General features: G+C 45.0%; 1 protein-coding gene across 4 annotated transcripts in view; it reads left to right on the forward strand.

The window, feature by feature from the left end:
- Positions 1-20021, forward strand: part of dock7 (dedicator of cytokinesis 7) — a 303680-nt gene that overhangs the window by 126470 nt on the left and 157189 nt on the right. For all 4 annotated transcript variants that reach the window (XM_084309449.1, XM_084309450.1, XM_084309451.1 and 1 more), the window contains exons 17-21: positions 7307-7445; positions 7686-7787; positions 13548-13634; positions 15818-16049; positions 19345-19509. In XM_084309449.1, coding sequence (XP_084165575.1) covers positions 7307-7445; positions 7686-7787; positions 13548-13634; positions 15818-16049; positions 19345-19509 — 725 coding nt within the window. The remainder of the gene's footprint in view (positions 1-7306; positions 7446-7685; positions 7788-13547; positions 13635-15817; positions 16050-19344; positions 19510-20021) is intronic.

A 20021-nucleotide genomic window follows, 5' to 3' on the forward strand; every position in this document is an offset into this window, starting at 1 on the left:
TTACCATAGGGAATGAGTCTGAGGTCGCCAAAGTGCAATACCGGCCGCATCCAGCTAGACGGTGGTATCGAGCACCCTTTGTAACCTTGTATCTTGGCCTGTGTAATGGCCAAATGTCTCCGGTTTCACTTTTCCTTGTCGGGCGAGGGGAGCGATTTTCCAGGTTCCATTGAAGCGCGTCAAATATTCCCGATCCATATGTTGTGGTGGGTTATGCTGTGGATCAAATGGACATTGGATGTACCAGATGGCGATCAAACAATTGGAATATTATTTTTGGAATACTCCCGTCCCGATCACAGGTAAGGACGATCTGACGTAAATGTTTGCTTGATCCTGCAATGCTTTTATACCGATCGGGCTGATAAGCGTTTTTAGTGTTCAATACGAATGCCGTTACTGACAATCAAATAATCAGAAACGACCCCCCCCCCCCCCCCCCCCCCTTTCATGCATTCATGATGGAACATAATACCTATGATATAGATTTGATTTCGGAATAATAGCGTGTATAGGCAAGAAACGGCAACGTCTATAGTGGAATTGACGTATAAGGCTATAACTCAGCATTTCGGGAATTACCCTAGACCGCTCTAAAACCATACTTATATTACATATTGAGTCTGGCTATAATACGGGAAACAATAGGTTTCAGGCGAGCAGATCTCCGACAGATGGCTGTGTGCGCTGCTCACTTTGAGGGGGAAGGGATTCCTGCAGCCGGCGGTACCTCAGTACTGAAAGACACCTTAGAGACCCAGTTCAAAAGGTAGGCGATACTGCCACATGTCGGGATTCGATCGTCGTTGCAATTATAACGTAGGCAGCGGTGCCAGGGAGACACAGGCAGGTCCGCGCGAGTGTTTAGAATGGGAAAATCGAAAAAAAGAGAAAAGGATCAAAACCCTCTGGTTTTGGCTCTCAACGGTTGGATTCGAAACCCGAGAAATATGGGGCAGGTATGGCGCAGACAGAGTTAATGTCTATTTATCAATGTATTTATTTTACATTGCAGAATTTTTATAAATTCTGTCTGTTTGTGTGTTGGGGAGACTTGACCCATAGTTTAGGATATTGTCCACTGGTGTCCTTGGCTTAGCCCCCAGGTCCTCCTCCCTCTCCACATTAGAGCTTAGGCCTCCCTTCTATAGCCCCCATGTCCTCCTCCTCTCTCTATAGCCCCCATATCCTCCTCCTCCTCTCTCTCTCTCCTATTTTATCACCGCTCTTAGGAGTCTTTTACGACACACAGCGGTTTGTCACTTGTCACCGGGTGGGGTGGGGTGTGGGGGGGGTCATGCCTTCAAGGTTAAAGTTAATCAACCTGTGACCGACAACTACAGCGACCAGGACAGCCCTCCATCATCAGCGTAGAGTGAAGCGTAAGTGGTCAATTACAGTCCGCATGGCACTCAGAGATGGCACAATATTTCTGTTGTCAACATTCCTTCAAAGACGTATCGGAGGAGGAGGGAGGGGGGGGTATGTGACCTTTGTTGAATAAAGTTTTGCAAAGTTTCTTTTTGCCAAGTTTAAAGATAATGTGAAATGTGTGAAGACTCTCCTGCAGCATGGTCTGATATATTTTACTTTATTTCTACAGTATAATTACCTGAAACTTCTGGGTTGTCCACTCTCTCTTTCAAACCTCCTAAATTCAAAGAACCAGTCCAATGGTGTTAATCCAGTCAGAGTATTATTTTCAGATGTATTATTTATTTTCAGATGTATTATTACTTCAGCTTCAGGTGTATAATTTGATTTGTTGTCACCACCAGGCTTCTACGCTATTTTATTTTATTTTATTATCTATTCTATTTTATTATTTGTATTTTTGCACAATCAAGGTGGGCATGGCCACCTTCATTTCACTACATGTCTCGTGTATGTATGTGACAAATAAATCTCTTGAATCTTGAAAATGTGTTTGGATGTCTGTCTGTCTGTCTGTCTGTCTGTCTGTCTGTCTGTCTGTCTGTCTGTCTGTGTGTGTGTCTGTCTGTGTGTGTGTCTGTAACTACAGGACCGATGTGGATGAAACGTTGCACAGCAGGCCAAGGTCCTGAATCCTCAAATATCTTTCAAATCGGACAATGACAAGTATTTTATTTTAATCAAAGTTCAAATAGCATCATGATATGTTTCAAATGTGAACACATGCATTGGACCAGTGTCCAGTGGTGCAGTGGTCATGGGACGGGGTTGCACGCCGTGCCATCTGCTTTTTGAGCAGGAGCACGCACATGCACGGATGTGCACGAGCGTGCACACACAAGAATGTCCACTCGACTCTGTGCCAAGTACCCACCTGGCTACTCAGCATAACAATAGCTCAGGTCGTCAGGTGTGTTCAAATACTACAGTTGGACCATTCACACAAATCCTGTGAATGAAATGTGTTACATTCCATTCCTAGAGGCTATTCGGCATCATCTTTATTCGCGAGGGCACATTTATGCGCATGCAAGGGAGCACTTGACGTCATTAAAACACAGTGCAACCCCTTATGAAATCACCACTGCCAGTGTGATAGGTTGCTATGGGAGATTAACATTGGCTAACACTAGAATTAACTGAATTGTAGCAAACTAGTTTCATTACTTGTTTGTCAACAAGCTAGCTGTTATCCTTTACAACTACTGACAACTGACGGACTGGCCGATGAGCCAATCAGGTAACTTTTTCCACAATGCACTGTATGGAAGCAGATTGGCTGAAATCTGAAATGATTTGATTATGTTCTCAACATTGGAGGATAGTTTCTCATGGATCCATGTAGGACCGGTAGGTCTACTGAATATGAAGGTATACTGTCATGGATCCATGTAGGACTGGTAGCTCTACTGAATATGAAGGTATACTGTCATGGATCCATATAGGACTGGTAGGTGTACTGAATATGAAGGTATACTGTCATGGATCCATGTAGGACTGGTAGCTCTACTGAATATGAAGGTATACCGTCATGGATCCATGTAGGACTGGTAGCTCTACTGAATATGAAGGTATACTGTCATGGATCCATGTAGGACTGGTAGCTCTACTGAATATGAAGCTATACTGTCATGGATCCATGTAGGACTTGTAGCTCTACTGAATATGAAGGTATACTGTCATGGATCCATGTAGGACCGGTAGCTCTACTGAATATGAAGGTATACTGTCATGGATCCATGTAGGACTGGTAGCTCTACTGAATATGAAGGTATACTGTCATGGATCCATGTAGGACTGGTAGCTCTACTGAATATGAAGGTATACCGTCATGGATCCATGTAGGACTGGTAGCTCTACTGAATATGAAGGTATACTGTCATGGATCCATGTAGGACTGGTAGCTCTACTGAATATGAAGGTATACCGTCATGGATCCATGTAGGACTGGTAGCTCTACTGAATATGAAAGTATACTTATATATATATAAGTAAAAAAAAAAAAAAAAAAAATCTAACCCTGACTAACCTTACTGTCATGCACTTGTCCTAATAAACTAACCTACACTGTAACACGCAACACTTGATGAACATTGTTACTCAGCTGATAGAGTTGTACCCTTCTTGCTGTCTTGTCGTACAGAACTTGTAAGTCGCTTTGGATAAAAGCGTCAGCTAAATGACTAAATGTAAATGTAAATGTATACTGTCATGGATCCATGTAGGACTGGTAGCTCTACTGAATATGAAGGTATACGTCATGGATCCATGTAGGACTGGTAGGTACTGAATATGAAAGTATGAAGGTATGCAGGTATCCAGTCCTCGGACAGTAGAGTGCGGGGTCCCTCAAGGGAGTGTATTGGGTCCATTTCTATTTCTCCTGTATATTAATGACCTGAAAGCTGCTTGCTCATGTGACCTTTTTTTATATGCGGATGACTCCGCCTTACTAGTGTCTCATAAAGACAAACAAGTGGTCGAGCAGATATTGAGTGCAGATTAGAGAAGGTTAGTGACTGGCTAGAGTACAACAAGCAGTCCCTCCATGTGGGGAAGACTGAGTCCATACTATTCGGGTCAAAGGTCAGGCTCAGAAAATCGCCAGGTTTTAACATTAGAATAGGAGATACTGTTCTCACCGACAAAACATCTGTGAAATATCTTGGTTCCGTCCTGGAAAACAGCTTATCAGAGGAAAGCATGGCTCAACACAAGTACTTACAAAGATCAATAACAGGACTAGATACCTTGCCAGAATCTCCCATTTTTTAGATCAGTCAGCGATGAAGATTCTTGCTGGAGCTCTCATACAGTGTCACTATGACTATGCATGTGGCTCCTGGTACAACACGCCCCCAAAAGTCCGAAAATAAAACTACAGACATCACAAAACAAGCTAGTCAGGGTAATACTAAGGCTACCCGCCTGAACCCACCTTGACCCATCACACTTTGAGAACATGAGATGGCTAAAGGTGGAAGACAGAGTCAACCAAATAGGGATGTGCCTAGTTCACAGAATCGTGCACAGGGTAGTGCCAGTGTACTTCAACAACTACTTCAACCATATCAGGGACACCCATGCATATCCAACTAGGCGTAGCTCAACTGACTTTGTGCCAGTCAGATTCAGGAGTTGTATGGGGAAGGAGTCATTTTTATATTTTGCACCTGTCTTTTGGAACAGTCTGCCCAGTGAAAATTGTAATCAGTGCTGTTAGATTCAAGTCCAGCCTAAAGACATGGCTCAAAAGGGACTATAATTAACCCAGCTAAAAGGCACCCTTACATGTTTTTATGCGTCTGTTATGTATATGTGATGTCATGTCTGTATGATGCATGTCTAAGCATCTCACCCCCCCCCCCCCTACAAGGACCACAATGGAAATAAGCTCTGAGCTTTCTTGTGTCCATCCTTGGCAGTATCTCCTGACTGTGCTTCTGTCACATGTTCTTTTATATTGTCAAATAAAGTCATTAATTCATTCATTCATTATGCAAAAGTATGTATTTTTACTATACCGTCGTCCACAGTATATATACAGATAGACCAAAATAGACCATTTTGAATGAAATGGTAACATGACAATTGTAATTACAAGATAATTGTATTTGTATTAAAGAAAAAATTTATATTATGATGTAATTTGCACTTGAAAACTATACCACCACATACCATTATACCATCAAAACTATCCTGATATGATATTTTGGTCATATCGCCCCCAGCCCTACATGCCATCTGTTGCAACAGGATTTGGAAAAACAGGATTTGCATTGTACTGGTTCTTTTAAAAATAGCACCATGTAGAAAACACGATTAAGTACACAAGAAACCCAGACGTGGAAATAGTCCGACCTCTTTCCATTGTAACGTTTGTTTTTGCTTGTGTAGCTTTGCTTTAACACCGTCGGGGGGGTGATTAGAACCGAAGCGTAGCTGTTAAAGCTTTGATGCTCCATGCTGCTCCGCCAACCTCCACGGCCCCGTCTGCTGCGAGCCGCTTCCTCCTCTGCTCTGTTCCCATGAGAACGCTTCCTCTCAACCCTCCAACCGGTGCTCTGGCTTTGTCACTAAGTATTTTTACTCAAGCACCGCGCTTAAGTATATTTTCAAGCTACTTGTCCTTTACGCGAGTAGTTTCATTTTTGGGAACCTTTTACTTTTTACTCTGATTGCTTTGATGAAAAATGTATACATGGCAAATTATATGAAGATTATATACTTTCACATTTGAAGCCTGTCAACTTCAAGAGGACGTAATCAGAGCAGCATAACTGGACCACACACCACTTTAACATGCCATTTAATCAGAGCAGCATAACTGGACCACACACCACTTTAACATGCCCTTTAATCAGAGTAGCATAACTGGACCACACACCACTTTAACATGCCCTTTAATCAGAGCAGCATAACTGGACCACACACCACTTTAACATGCCCTTTAATCAGAGCAGCATAACTGGACCACACACCACTTTAACATGCCCTTTAATCAGAGCAGCATAACTGGACCACACACCACTTTAACATGCCCTTTAATCAGAGCAGCATAACTGGACCACACACCACTTTAACATGCCATTTAATCAGAGCAGCATAACTGGACCACACACACCACTTTAACATGCCCTTTAATCAGAGCAGCATAACTGGACCACACACCACTTTAACATGCCCTTTAATCAGAGCAGCATAACTGGACCACACACCACTTTAACATGCCCTTTAATCAGAGCAGCATAACTGGACCACACACCACTTTAACATGCCCTTTAATCAGAGCAGCATAACTGGACCACACACCCCTTTAACATGCCCTTTAATCAGAGCAGCATAACTAAACCACACACCACTTTAACATAACCTTTAATCAGAGCAGCATAACTGGACCACACACCCCTTTAACATGCCCTTTAATCAGAGCAGCATAACTGGACCACACACCACTTTAACATGCCCTTTAATCAGAGCAGCATAACTGGACCACACACCACTTTAACACGCCCTTTAATCAGAGCAGCATAACTGGACCACACACCACTTTAACATGCCCTTTAATCAGAGCAGCATAACTGGACCACACACCACTTTAACATGCCATTTAATCAGAGCAGCACAACGACCACACACCACTTTAACACAACATGTAGAGGTCAATGGTTCGAGGCTTGAATGCTCACAACACTGGAATACACACTTGTAGAATGCATACTTTTACTTTAGATTAAGGCCGGGCCGTTAACGGCGTTACCGGGCTAAGTTAACGGCGGACTCTTATCACGCGATAAAGAAATGACAGCCGTTATTCTATTCTCAAAGTTGTGTCTCCTCTCTCTGTCTGCACGAGAAGCGAGCCGCAGCGACTCAGCGAGCCGTTACACACACTCGTTGCGAGCCACTCACACAAATGCACATACGGGTACTTTGTGCTGTCCGTGGCTCCGACAGACAGACAGAGCTCTGCATGCGCTCGTCATGGTGGAGCGAACGTAACGCTCGAAAGTCTGGGTACACATTTTACGAAAGTCGATGCCGACAACGCACGTTGCCACAAGTGCAATAAAACATTTGCAAGTAAGGGTGGCAATACAAGCAATTTTTCAAAACATCTGTTGTCAAAACATAACATTAGTCTGCAGAAATGCGCTGTTTTCGACTGCTTTGCTCGCGCAGTGTTCCATCTCCATCCACGTCCACTGCAGGTAAGCCAAGATATGGAGTTAGCTAGGCTAATAACTAGAAGCTAGAGTGAGACATTATCACATCAAAGTAGAGATGGTGAGGAGTCCAGAGACACTGTGGAAGGAGGCTAACTATCGCTCCACAGTTAAACTAGTGTGCGTGTGTGTGTGTGTGTGTGCAGATCTCCAGACTTCCACGATGAGATCAAGGTGAAGCTGCCGGCGTCTCTGTCAGATCACCATCACATCCTGTTCACCTTCTACCACGTCAGCTGTCAGCAGAAGCAGAACACCCCCCTGGAGACCCCTGTAGGATACACTGTAGGTCACACACACACACACACACACACACACACACACACACACACACACACACACACACACACACACACACACACCCCTGGAGACCCCTGTAGGATACACTGTAGGTCACACACACACACACACACACACACACACACACACACACACACACACACACACACACACACACACACACACACACAGAACATCCCAGGCATGGTGAAATACTGTCCCTGACTGAATATTGTCTCTTCACAGTGGATCCCCATGCTGCAGAATGGACGTCTGAGGACGGGACACTTCTGTCTTCCTGTGTCCCTGGAAAAACCTCCTCAGTCCTACTCTGTCCTCTCACCTGATGTAAGACACCTCCTTCATCATCCTCATCCTCCATCATCATCTACAAGCTCATCCATAATATATATAGACTGGGTACTGGCTACAGGGTGCTGGGTACTTGCTGCTGGGTACAGGGTACTTGCTGCTGGGTACTGGGTACAGGGTACTGGCTGCTGGGTACTTGCTGCTGGGTACTGGGTACTTGCTGCTGGGTACTTGCTGCTGGGTACAGGGTACTTGCTGCTGGGTACTGGGTACTTGCTGCTGGGTACTTGCTGCTGGGTACAGGGTACTTGCTGCTGGGTACAGGGTACTTGCTGCTGGGTACTGGGTACTTGCTGCTGGGTACTTGCTGCTGGGTACTGGGTACTTGCTGCTGGGTACTTGCTGCTGAGTACAGGGTACTTGCTGCTGGGTACAGGGTACTTGCTGCTGGGTACAGGGTACTTGCTGCTGGGTACTTGCTGCTGGGTACAGGGTACTTGCTGCTGGGTACTGGGTACTTGCTGCTGGGTACTTGCTGCTGGGTACAGGGTACTGGCTGCTGGCTGCTGGGTACAGGGCAGGGTTTCCGTTAGCCGGTAATTACCGGTATTTGACCGGCAAAATCTGTTGAAGTCCGACATATTTAATCTCTCCGGTCATAATGTCCGGTGAAAATAATTCCCTCTAAGCACAATTTGATTATTTGAATTGTATTAAAATAGGCTAAAATTAAATAGCCTATGCGATGAACGAAACAATCATTACATTTGTTTCATCGTTGCTTCACCAAGCAGGTCTAATAATGACAACGATGTTGTCAGCGGGAGCTTGGTGCTAGATTTGCGAGAAGCATGCAGCTGCAGAGCCACAGAACCCACAGAGCTGTGCCCGCACAGTGCAATACTCCAATTCAGCCATTGGCAATTCAGCTGTTGGGTGGGGGGCGCTGCTGAGCAGTCCCCAGACCGGACCTGAAAACACTGCTGCTCTGCGGGTCTGCAGCTGCATGCTCTCGCAAATCTAGCACCAAGCTCCCGCTGACAACATCGTTGAAGCAACGATGAAACAAATGTAATGATTGTTTCGTTCATCGCATAGGCTATTTAATTTTAGCCTATTTTAATACAATTCAAATAATCAAATTGTGCTTAGAGGGAATTATTTTCACCGGACATTATGACCAGCACCAAGTCGTTGGGAGGTGGAGAGAGTCATCACGCAAACCCACGATAATGTTGCCGTCTCTCTCTGCCAAATTTCTCAGTTCTTCGCTTGATATAATTAATACAAATGTCCAATATAACGGAATTCGTTAGCTCATAAAAATGTGATTATAACAGACTGCTGTTTATTAATGTTGGGCAGACTGCCCACCGACACCTCAAGTCGGCAGCAGCACGAAGTCACGAGGGACTTATTTTATTTGGAATATATTAATGACTGTATATACGCAAAAGTAGCCTAGTTTTAAGTTAAAATATTATAAATGCCTTGAGGATGTCATTCTTTATATAGGCCTATCAATTTTTTTTAAGCTCAATAAACTCTGACCGGAATTGATCCCATTTGTCCGGTAGATTGAAATCTACCAGACACTCAGACCGGCAAAAAAAAATTCTAACGGAAACCCTGGTACAGGGTACTGGCTGCTGGGTACTGGCTGCTGGGTACATGCTGCTGGGTACTGGCTGCTGGGTACTGGCTGCTGGGTACATGCTGCTGGGTACATGCTGCTGGGTACTGGCTGCTGGGTACATGCTGCTGGGTACTGGCTGCTGGGTACATGCTGCTGGGTACTGGCTACTGGGTACATGCTGCTGGGTACTGGCTGCTGGGTACATGCTGCTGGGTACTGGCTGCTGGGTACTGGCTGCTGGGTACATGCTGCTGGGTACATGCTGCTGGGTACTGGCTGCTGGGTACATGCTGCTGGGTACTGGCTGCTGGGTACATGCTGCTGGGTACTGGCTGCTGGGTACATGCTGCTGGGTACTGGCTACTGGGTACATGCTGCTGGGTACTGGCTGCTGGGTACATGCTGCTGGGTACTGGCTGCTGGGTACATGCTGCTGGGTACTGGCTGCTGGGTACATACTGCTGGGTACTGGCTGCTGGGTACATGCTGCTGGGTACTGGCTGCTGGGTACTGGCTGCTGGGTACATGCTGCTGGGTACTGGCTGCTGGGTACAGTGCTTTCTGCCTTAGCATGGCTCCAGACTCGGACCAAAATGGTGGCATGTTCTACTGAGGAATAGTACATAGTACATAGTATTTTTTTATTTGATTTTTGAAACAAAATACAAAATACAGTGTTAAATACAATTTAAGATTGTTTTTAAAATAGAATATTTTTAAGAATTGCTTTTAGAATGCTCATCAATGTTACTAAAACATCAATTTCACCATACCATTAACACTTTGGCGACCACAGTCTTGCGCCGATTTATAGGCCAGAGGACAGAGGTTTGTTTACAAACCGATGTACTTTCTAACAGCTATATATATAATTAGGGATGTCCGATATTATCGGCCGACCAATATTATCGGCCGATATCTGCAGTAAAATGTGATATCGGAAAATATCTGTATCGGTTTAAAAAAAGAAAAAAACAATAACAATATTTGTTATATATATATCCAGTGAAATTATTAGTTACCTGAAATTATTCAGTTTTTTGGGGGGGAAACCCTGCATATATCGGTATCGGTTGATATCGGTATCGGAAATTAAGAGTTGGACAATATCGGAATATCGGTATCGGTAAAAAAGCCAATATCGAGCATCCCTATATATAATGTATAGTATTGCTATCTGTCCATTCTCATTGTCACTTGAGTGCATAAACCGTGCCTTCATAATGGCTTAAAAGAAAATAAAAATCCACCGGTTGGTTGGCATTTTATAGCGTCGTGAATATAAGGTTTATCGCACTTTTCGTCTCGTCTTTTTTCTGCTGTATATATACGAATGAAATAAAACAAACTGCGTAGCATCCGGACTATTACAGAGCATCTATGGATGAAATGGGGGCGGCGGGGAACGCCGATTAGTATTATTGATTAGCAATACAGTGTGCGTTCAGGTAGCCATTTTCACTGATCAATCACGTTAGGTTTTAAAACAATGTCCAATCCAGCTGTAATTTGGGGGAATAGTATCCTACCGTCAGGCCATGTGATCGCCGGCAGCATTTCTTCATTAGTCATCGGATTCTGGTAGATCGATATGTCCATTGGCTAATCATAAATCCCATTATTCCAGGCTGAAATATGCGATCGGTGACGTGATAAAAGATGGAGGGTGTTCGTTTGGAACCGAGGCTCATATGAAATGCCCACATACAGTGAAAAGATTTTTTTTCTTCAAATGCCCTCAATGATACTGCAGTGGAGCGATGGCGCCCCTAAGCGGATCTGGCTGGTATTGCATGTTTCGAAAATCAAATATGTGGGTAGGTCCTGCATGTCGATCGCGGACGTTAATAGCGTTATAAATATGGAATAAAACAATAACAACTCGCCACGAGTTAACTCGTGGCTCTGGTCCTCAACGGGTGGAATCGAATCACGAGTTAATTCGTGGACGGTCCATAGTGTTAAAAAGAAAAAAACACACACAAAGTAATCAGAAGACGTTTTGGATAACATGGCTGCAGCTACACTCATGCATGACATATATTAATTTCCTTCCGGATTATGGCTCCTTTGAGTTTCTTTTTGAAACTGTCCTTGTTTTCCGTCCGTATAATATGTAATGGGATCCTATTCCAGTATGTTATGGCTCTATACATTGCAGTTTTCTTTAGAGCGTTGGTTCTAGGCAGAGGTAGGGTGAAGCGACTACTTGAAGCATGTCTGGTATTATGGTCATGTCTATCATTGGTGGATAAAAGCATAGAATACAATTGAGTGGGTTTACCCAAGGTACACATGTTCTTTAAAAACCTAATCAAACTGCATGCTAGTCTCTCGTCCACCCCACTATTCCTTATAGAGCAGTGAAGAGTGAGTCGGGCAGCTCTATTTTGAGTGAGCTGGAGTTTACTAACTTTGACGCGCTAGACCAAATTGCTGGGCAGTAGTCAAGATGGGACAAGACTAAAGATTGTACTACCATTTTAATTGTTGTATTCGTTAGGAGGTAGGCATTTATTCTTATTATGGAGATGTTTCTACTCATCCTGGTAACCACGTTATTAATCTGGGTAGACCAAAGTAGTGCCCCGTCAATAGTTACACCCAACAATTTGGCCTCCTTCACTTGTTCAATACCAGCGTCTTGTAATGAGAGACTCAGTCTATGCTCCGACCTTAAGGAATATTTAGAGCCGAGTATAAGACATTTTGTTTTTGCTACATTTAATTTTAGTCTGTTTTCGGTTATCCAATTCGAAATCATAAATAATTCACTTTGAAGTATCTTATTCACTTGTTCTGTGCTCTCAGCGGATGCATATATAGTTGTATCATCAGCATAAATCGCTGTACCTGCACTTTCCAATACATAAGGCATATCATTTACAAATATAGAGTAAAGGAGGGGTCCAAGACAACTTCCTTGGGGAATACCACACTGGAGTGTTACCATATTTGACATGGAGCCATTAAATATAACACATTGTTGTCTATTAGACAAGTAGCTTCTCATCCATTCCATGGCAGTGTCTTCAAACCCATATGTGTGTAATTTCAATAATAATAGGTCATGATCTATGATGTAGAAAGCCGCACTGAAATCCAAGAGCACTGTACCCACAACTAACTTCCTATCGATCAGCTGTAGCCAGCTATCTGTAAGAGATGTTAAAGCAGTTCCTGTAGAGTTTCCTACTTTGTATGCATGCTGGAAATCAGAATTAATGTTGTTTTCGTTCAAATACTTTTGAATCTGCTTGAACACAATTCCTTCCAATAACTTACCTATTACTGGTAAAATACTAATGGGCCTACTGTTTGAACCTGTAAATTGCTCTTTACAGTTCTTTGGTAGTAGAGTTACTTTGGCTATTTTCCAAGGCTGAGGAAAGACCCTCTCTTCAAAACATAAATTAAATATATGTGATAGTGGCTTAGCCACAAATTTTGCAGACATTTGTAGCAGTTTTCCATTCAGATTATCAACACTGCAAGGTTTATCTGGTTTAAGTGCTAGGAGGAGCTATTCAATATCATTTGGACTTGTGATCCTGAATTTAAATCGGCATTTCTTGTCATACATTATATATTTTTTAATTACAGAGTCTGACAGCTTACCACTCATTGGCAACATTTGATTTCTAATTGTGTTTACCTTGGAAACAAAGTAGTTGTTGAAATGGGTTGCAATGTCAAATGGTTTAGTGATGAATATACCATCTGACTCAATAAATGAGAGCTTCTTTACAGGAGCGTGTTTGTCACAGACATCTGTAAATAATTCCATACATTTCTCTAATGCAGCCTCTGTATGCCTTGTCTCTAGCACAGTATTCCAGAGTAAATTTTTTACATCATTAATAAACTCATCCTCAGAAAATTATTATTTTGGGTCCTACCTTAGGAACCTTCATCTTTAAGGTTAACGCAATAATGTTGTGGTCACTGAAGCCCACAGGCTCAGATACAACTTTTGAAAATGTTTCGGGCGTTCGTAAAACAATGGTCTATACAGGTCGATGAGACTGATCCTGCACTATTATTAATTCTTGTTGGTACATCAATCATTTGAAACAAATTACATTTGATGTAGATATAACCTACATCAAAGGTTATATAAGCTGTGGTATGGTTGATTGACATGGTTTATATTTTTAAAGGTTCCTCTCCCTGGAATGAAGTGGGTCGACAACCATAGAGGAGTGTTCAATGTGGAGGTGGTGACTGTTTCTACCATACACACTCAGGTAACTACCATACACACTCAGGTAACTACCATACACACTCAGGTAACTACCATACACACTCAGGTTACACACTCAGGTAACTACCATACACACTCAGGTAACTACCATACACACTCAGGTAACTACCATACACACTCAGGTAACTACCATACACACTCATACACACTCAGGTAACTACCATACACACTCAGGTAACTACCATACACACTCATACACACTCAGGTAACTACCATACACACTCATACACACTCAGGTAACTACCATACACACTCAGGTAACTACCATACACACTCAGGTAACTACCATACACACTCAGGTAACTACCATACACACTCATACACACTCAGGTAACTACCATAGACTACCATACACACTCAGGTAACTACCATACACACTCATACACACTCAGGTAACTACCATACACACTCAGGTAACTACCATACACACTCAACTACCATACACACTCAGGTAACTACCATACACACTCAGGTAACTACCATACACACTCATACACACTCAGGTAACTACCATACACACTCAGGTAACTACCATACACACTCAGGTAACTACCATACACACTCAGGTAACTACCATACACACTCATACACACTCAGGTAACTACCATACACACTCAGGTAACTACCATACACACTCAGGTAACTACCATACACACTCAGGTAACTACCATACACACTCATACACACTCAGGTAACTACCATACACACTCATACACACTCAGGTAACTACCATACACACTCAGGTAACTACCATACACACTCAGGTAACTACCATACACACTCATACACACTCAGGTAACTACCATACACACTCATACACACTCAGGTAACTACCATACACACTCAGGTAACTACCATACACACTCAGGTAACTACCATACACACTCAGGTAACTACCATACACACTCAGGTAACTACCATACACACTCAGGTAACTACCATACACACTCATACACACTCAGGTAACTACCATACACACTCATACACACTCAGGTAACTACCATACACACTCAGGTAACTACCATACACACTCATACACACTCAGGTAACTACCATACACACTCATACACACTCAGGTAACTACCATACACACTCATACACACTCAGGTAACTACCATACACACTCATACACACTCAGGTAACTACCATACACACTCATACACACTCAGGTAACTACCATACACACTCAGGTAACTACCATAGACTACCATACACACGCAAGACAGTAGAGGTTGAGTACTTTAATATCTAAAGATGGTAAGTTAGAGTGTTGTGTTCATTCATAGTTAAAGACGGTAGAGGCTGAGCACTTTATTATCTAAAGATGGTAAATTACAGAGTGTTGTGTTCATTCATAGTTAACGGCAGTAGATTTTCTTGTGATATATCACTACAAATGCAAAACATCAAAACGGAGTTATATGGTTCTTCAGTGCAAGGGTTTCAATTACATTGTGATTTATATTACAACGTTTGCTCAAATAATCTCAGTATTATAGTTGGTCCATATGGTTCTTAGTGTTGAGTTTTAGTCGTGAGTGACGGATAACAGCACTGTGTTGAAACGGATAGCGCAGCGCCCCCTGCCTCCAGGTCATTAGTGAGTGAAGCTCGCCTCTCTAGTAATTTACCAGGGTCTCTCTGTCTCTGTGGTGTTTAGGGCTCTGGGCTCCTGGGAGCCTAACTGAGGTTAATGACCTCATAGATCACTGGATGAGGCGGCATCCTCCTCCTGGTTTGTGCCCAGCTCTCACTGCAGCTCCCCTGTGGTTCAAACACCTGCAGAGTGTGTTGGCTCACACACAGCCCATAGATTACCAGGTCTCCGCGAGGATGACAGACCAATCACGTTGCCTTGACAACAACAAAGTTAAAGTACCCCGGCCAGGGTAACGGCACGCTGAGCACATTTCTTTTGGACCAAAACCCAGGTGTTTTTAATCTGGTACGGGCTGTTAGGTGTTGTGCTCGTCGATCCTGCAATAGTCCATGCAATTCTCTCTCTCTCTCTCTCTCTCTCTCTCTCTCTCTCTCTCTCTCTCTCTCTCTCTCTCTCTCTCTCTCTCTCTCTCTCTCTCTCTCTCTCTCTCTCTCTCCCTCTCCCTCTCCCTCTCCCTCTCCCTCCCTCTCCCTCTCCCTCTCCTTCTCCCTCTCCCTCTCATCTAGGACCAGTACTTAGATAAGTTCTTTGGGTTAGTCCATGCTCTAGACGAGCACATGTTCCCTGTGAGGATTGGAGACATGCGCATCATGGAGAACAGCCTGGAGGCGGAGCTTAAATCCAGCATCGCAGCTCTCAACTCCTCCCAGCTGGAGCCGGTGGTTCGATTCCTCCACCTGCTACTGGACAAGCTGGTGTTGCTGGTGGTTCGACCGCCCGTCATCGCCGGACAGATAGGTACTGTTTTTAGTCAATGGATTGTCGATACTAAACTTAACTGACCAATCTCAGGTTCTGCCCTCGCTTAGCCTGAAAGAGGAAAGCAAAGCTTGTGATAGGAGGGTCAAGCAAAGAGGGCGGAGCTTGTGATAGGTCAGCTACAGTGTATGAGACCGACTTCTCTGTCAGCACTCCACACTGAGACCGACTTCTCTGTCAGCACTCCACACTGAGACCGACTTCTCTGTCAGCACTCCTCTCTCTGTCAGCACTCCTCTCTCTCTCAGCACTCCTCTCTCTGTCAGCACTCAAGTTTCAAGTTTCAAGTTTCTTTAATAGTTGTCATACAGAAGTACAGAATACTTTTGTACAAAATGCTTCTTACTGTTGCGCTCCAGAGACTGTGCATGACAAGATAAGTATGAAATAAAAACATAGTAAAAATTAGAAGAAAAAAAAAAAGAGGTCACAGTGTTCAGTTTAGACATATGTACAATGTTCGTAGACGTAGTTACCATACAATATACAATACTGTGCAGTGTACTAATATACAATACTATATAGTGCAAGGCATAAATGGACGAGGTGCAGTTTAGGTACAATTCACAGTAGGTGTACGAGTTGTAGTGCAAATCCTTTATCAATAAATATAAAGTGTAAGTGTGTTTGTGTGATCTAAAGTGTGGAGAGTGGGTGCTGCAGTGTGTTGTTTGTTTGAGTGAGTGTGTGTGTGCGTGTGGGTGTGTGTGCTGTGTGCATTTGATGGTTGTTGCATAGTGATTATTGTTCGTTTAGCGATTATTGTTCGTTTAGCAGCCTGATGGCCTGGGGATAGAAGCTCCTTCTGAGTCTTTCTGTGCTCGCCATAAGACTCCGGTATCGCTTGCCTGACGGCAGCAGTTCAAAGAGGCAGTTGTTCGGGTGGCTCGAGTCCTTAATAATTCTCTTAGCCTTCCCCTTGCACCGCTTGTTGTAAATGTTCTGGAGGGTGGGAAGCCCCCCTCTAATTGTGCGTTCGGCTGAACGTGTCACTCTTTGTAGTCTGCTACGGTCTTGTGCAGTGCTATTCCCAAACCAGGAGGTGATGTTGCCGGTCAGGATGCTCTCTATTGTACATGAGTAGAAGTTCCTAAGGATCTTCTGACTGACTTGGAACTTCCTTAGGCGCCTGAGGAAGTAGAGGCGTTGTCGTGCCTTCTTCACAACACTGTCAATGTGTGTGGTCCATGTCAAGTCCTCGGATATGTGGGCTCCGAGGTACTTGAAACTGTTCACTCTCTCAACTGGTGCCCCGTCGATGCTGAGGGGGCTGTAGTCCTTGACCCCCGACCTCCTGAAGTCCACAATCATCTCTTTTGTTTTGCTGACGTTCAGGGAGAGGCAGTTCTCCTGACACCACTGTGACAGGTTCTCTACCTCTTCCAGGTAGGCCCTTTCGTCGTTGGCAGAGATCAGGCCCACCACTACTGTGTCATCAGCAAATTTGATGATGGTGTTGTTGTTCCGCTGTGCTACGCAGTCATGTGTGTACAGGGAGTAGAGGAGGGGGCTCAGAACACAGCCCTGGGGGGCCCCTATGTTGAGCGTGATGGATGAGGAGGTGCAGTTGCCGGCTCTTACCACCTGGGGTCTGCCCGTCAGGAAGTCCAGGACCCACTGGCACAGGTCATAGTTCAAGCCCAGGTCCCTGAGCTTGGCTATGAGTTTGGAGGGGACTATGGTATTGAATGCTGAGCTGTAGTCGATGAACAGCATTCTGTCAGCACTCCTCTCTCTGTCAGCACTCCTCTCTGTCAGCACTCCTCTCTCTGTCAGCACTCCTCTCTCTGTCAGCACTCCTCTCTGTCAGCACTCCTCTCTCTGTCAGCATTCCTCTCTCTCTGTCAGCACTCCTCTCTGTCAGCACTCCTCTCTGTCAGCACTCCTCTCTCTGTCAGCACTCCTCTCTCTGTCAGCACTCCTCTCTCTGTCAGCACTCCTCTCTCTGTCAGCACTCCTCTCTCTGTCAGCACTCCTCTCTCTGTCAGCACTCCTCTCTCTGTCAGCACTCCTCTCTCTCTGTCAGCACTCCTCTCTCTGTCAGCACTCCTCTCTCTCTGTCAGCACTCCTCTCTCTGTCAGCACTCCTCTCTGTCAGCACTCCTCTCTCTGTCAGCACTCCTCTCTGTCAGCACTCCTCTCTCTGTCAGCACTCCTCTCTCTGTCAGCACTCCACACTGAGACCGACTTCTCTGTCAGCACTCCTCTCTCTCTCAGCACTCCTCTCTCTGTCAGCACTCCTCTCTCTCTCAGCACTCCTCTCTCTGTCAGCACTCCTCTCTGTCAGCACTCCTCTCTCTGTCAGCACTCCTCTCTGTCAGCACTCTTCTCTCTGTCAGCACTCCTCTCTCTGTCAGCACTCCTCTCTCTGTCAGCACTCCTCTCTCTGTCAGCACTCCACACTGAGACCGACTTCTCTGTCAGCACTCCTCTCTCTGTCAGCACTCCTCTCTCTGTCAGCACTCCTCTCTGTCAGCACTCCTCTCTCTGTCAGCACTCCTCTCTCTCTCTCAGTACTCCTCTCTCTCTCAGCACTCCTCTCTCTCAGCACTCCTCTCTCTGTCAGCATTCCTCTCTCTGTCAGCACTCCTCTCTCTGTCAGCACTCCTCTCTCTGTCAGCACTCCTCTCTCTGTCAGCACTCCTCTCTCTGTCAGCACTCTTCTCTGTCAGCACTCCTCTCTCTGTCAGCACTCCTCTCTCTGTCAGCACTCCTCTCTCTGTCAGCACTCCTCTCTCTCTCAGCACTCCTCTCTCTGTCAGCACTCCTCTCTCTGTCAGCACTCCTCTCTCTGTCAGCACTCCTCTCTCTGTCAGCACTCCTCTCTCTCTGTCAGCACTCCTCTCTCTGTCAGCACTCCTCTCTCTGTCAGCACTCCTCTCTCTGTCAGCACTCCTCTGTGTCAGCACTCCTCTGTGTCAGCACTCCTCTCTGTCAGCACTCCACACTGAGACTGCTACTACGGGATCTTCCTTGCCTGTTTTACTACCTACTATGCTAATTATGTCTCTACTACTATGTACTCAGACTGCAGCACTCCTGTCCTGTGATGTCTTGTTTATTAGTATTGTTATTGTATTGTGTTGTCTTGTTTCATGTTGAAAAGGGAAAATAAAGAAAAACTGTGTATTTAAAAAAAAAAAAAAAAGACTGCAGCACTCAAGTGCGACACTGTTTGACGAACAATGTTACTGACCCTTAGCTGTGTGTGTGTGTCTGCCTGTGTGTGTGTGTTTGTATATGTCTCCCTCTGTGTGCGTGTGTGTGTGTGTAGTGAACCTGGGCCAGGCGTCCTTCGAGGTGATGGCGTCTCTGGTGAACCGTCTCCACAAGTACCTGGACACCAGTCAGGACCTGCATGGACGCAGCAGCCTCCTGGCCTCCTACATACACTACGTGTTCCGGCTGCCCAACACTGAGCCCAACTCCCCCTCTCCAGGTACCTCCTACATACACTATGTGTTCCGGCTGCCCAACACTGAGCCCAACTCCCCCTCTCCAGGTACCTCCTACATACACTATGTGTTCCGGCTGCCCAACACTGAGCCCAACTCCCCCTCTCCAGGTACCTCCTACATACACTATGTGTTCCGGCTGCCCAACACTGAGCCCAACTCCCCCTCTCCAGGTACCTCCTACATACACTATGTGTTCCGGCTGCCCAACACTGAGCCCAACTCCCCCTCTCCAGGTACCTCCTACATACACTATGTGTTCCGGCTGCCCAACACTGAGCCCAACTCCCCCTCTCCAGGTACCTCCTACATACACTATGTGTTCCGGCTGCCCAACACTGAGCCCAACTCCCCCTCTCCAGGTACCTCCTACATACACTATGTGTTCCGGCTGCCCAACACTGAGCCCAACTCCCCCTCTCCAGGTACCTCCTACATACACTATGTGTTCCGGCTGCCCAACACTGAGCCCAACTCCCCCTCTTCAGGTACCTCC

The sequence above is a fragment of the Notolepis coatsorum genome (assembly GCF_963971535.1).
Source record: "Notolepis coatsorum genome assembly, chromosome: 3".
In the NCBI taxonomy this organism is placed as follows: domain Eukaryota; kingdom Metazoa; phylum Chordata; class Actinopteri; order Aulopiformes; family Paralepididae; genus Notolepis; species Notolepis coatsorum.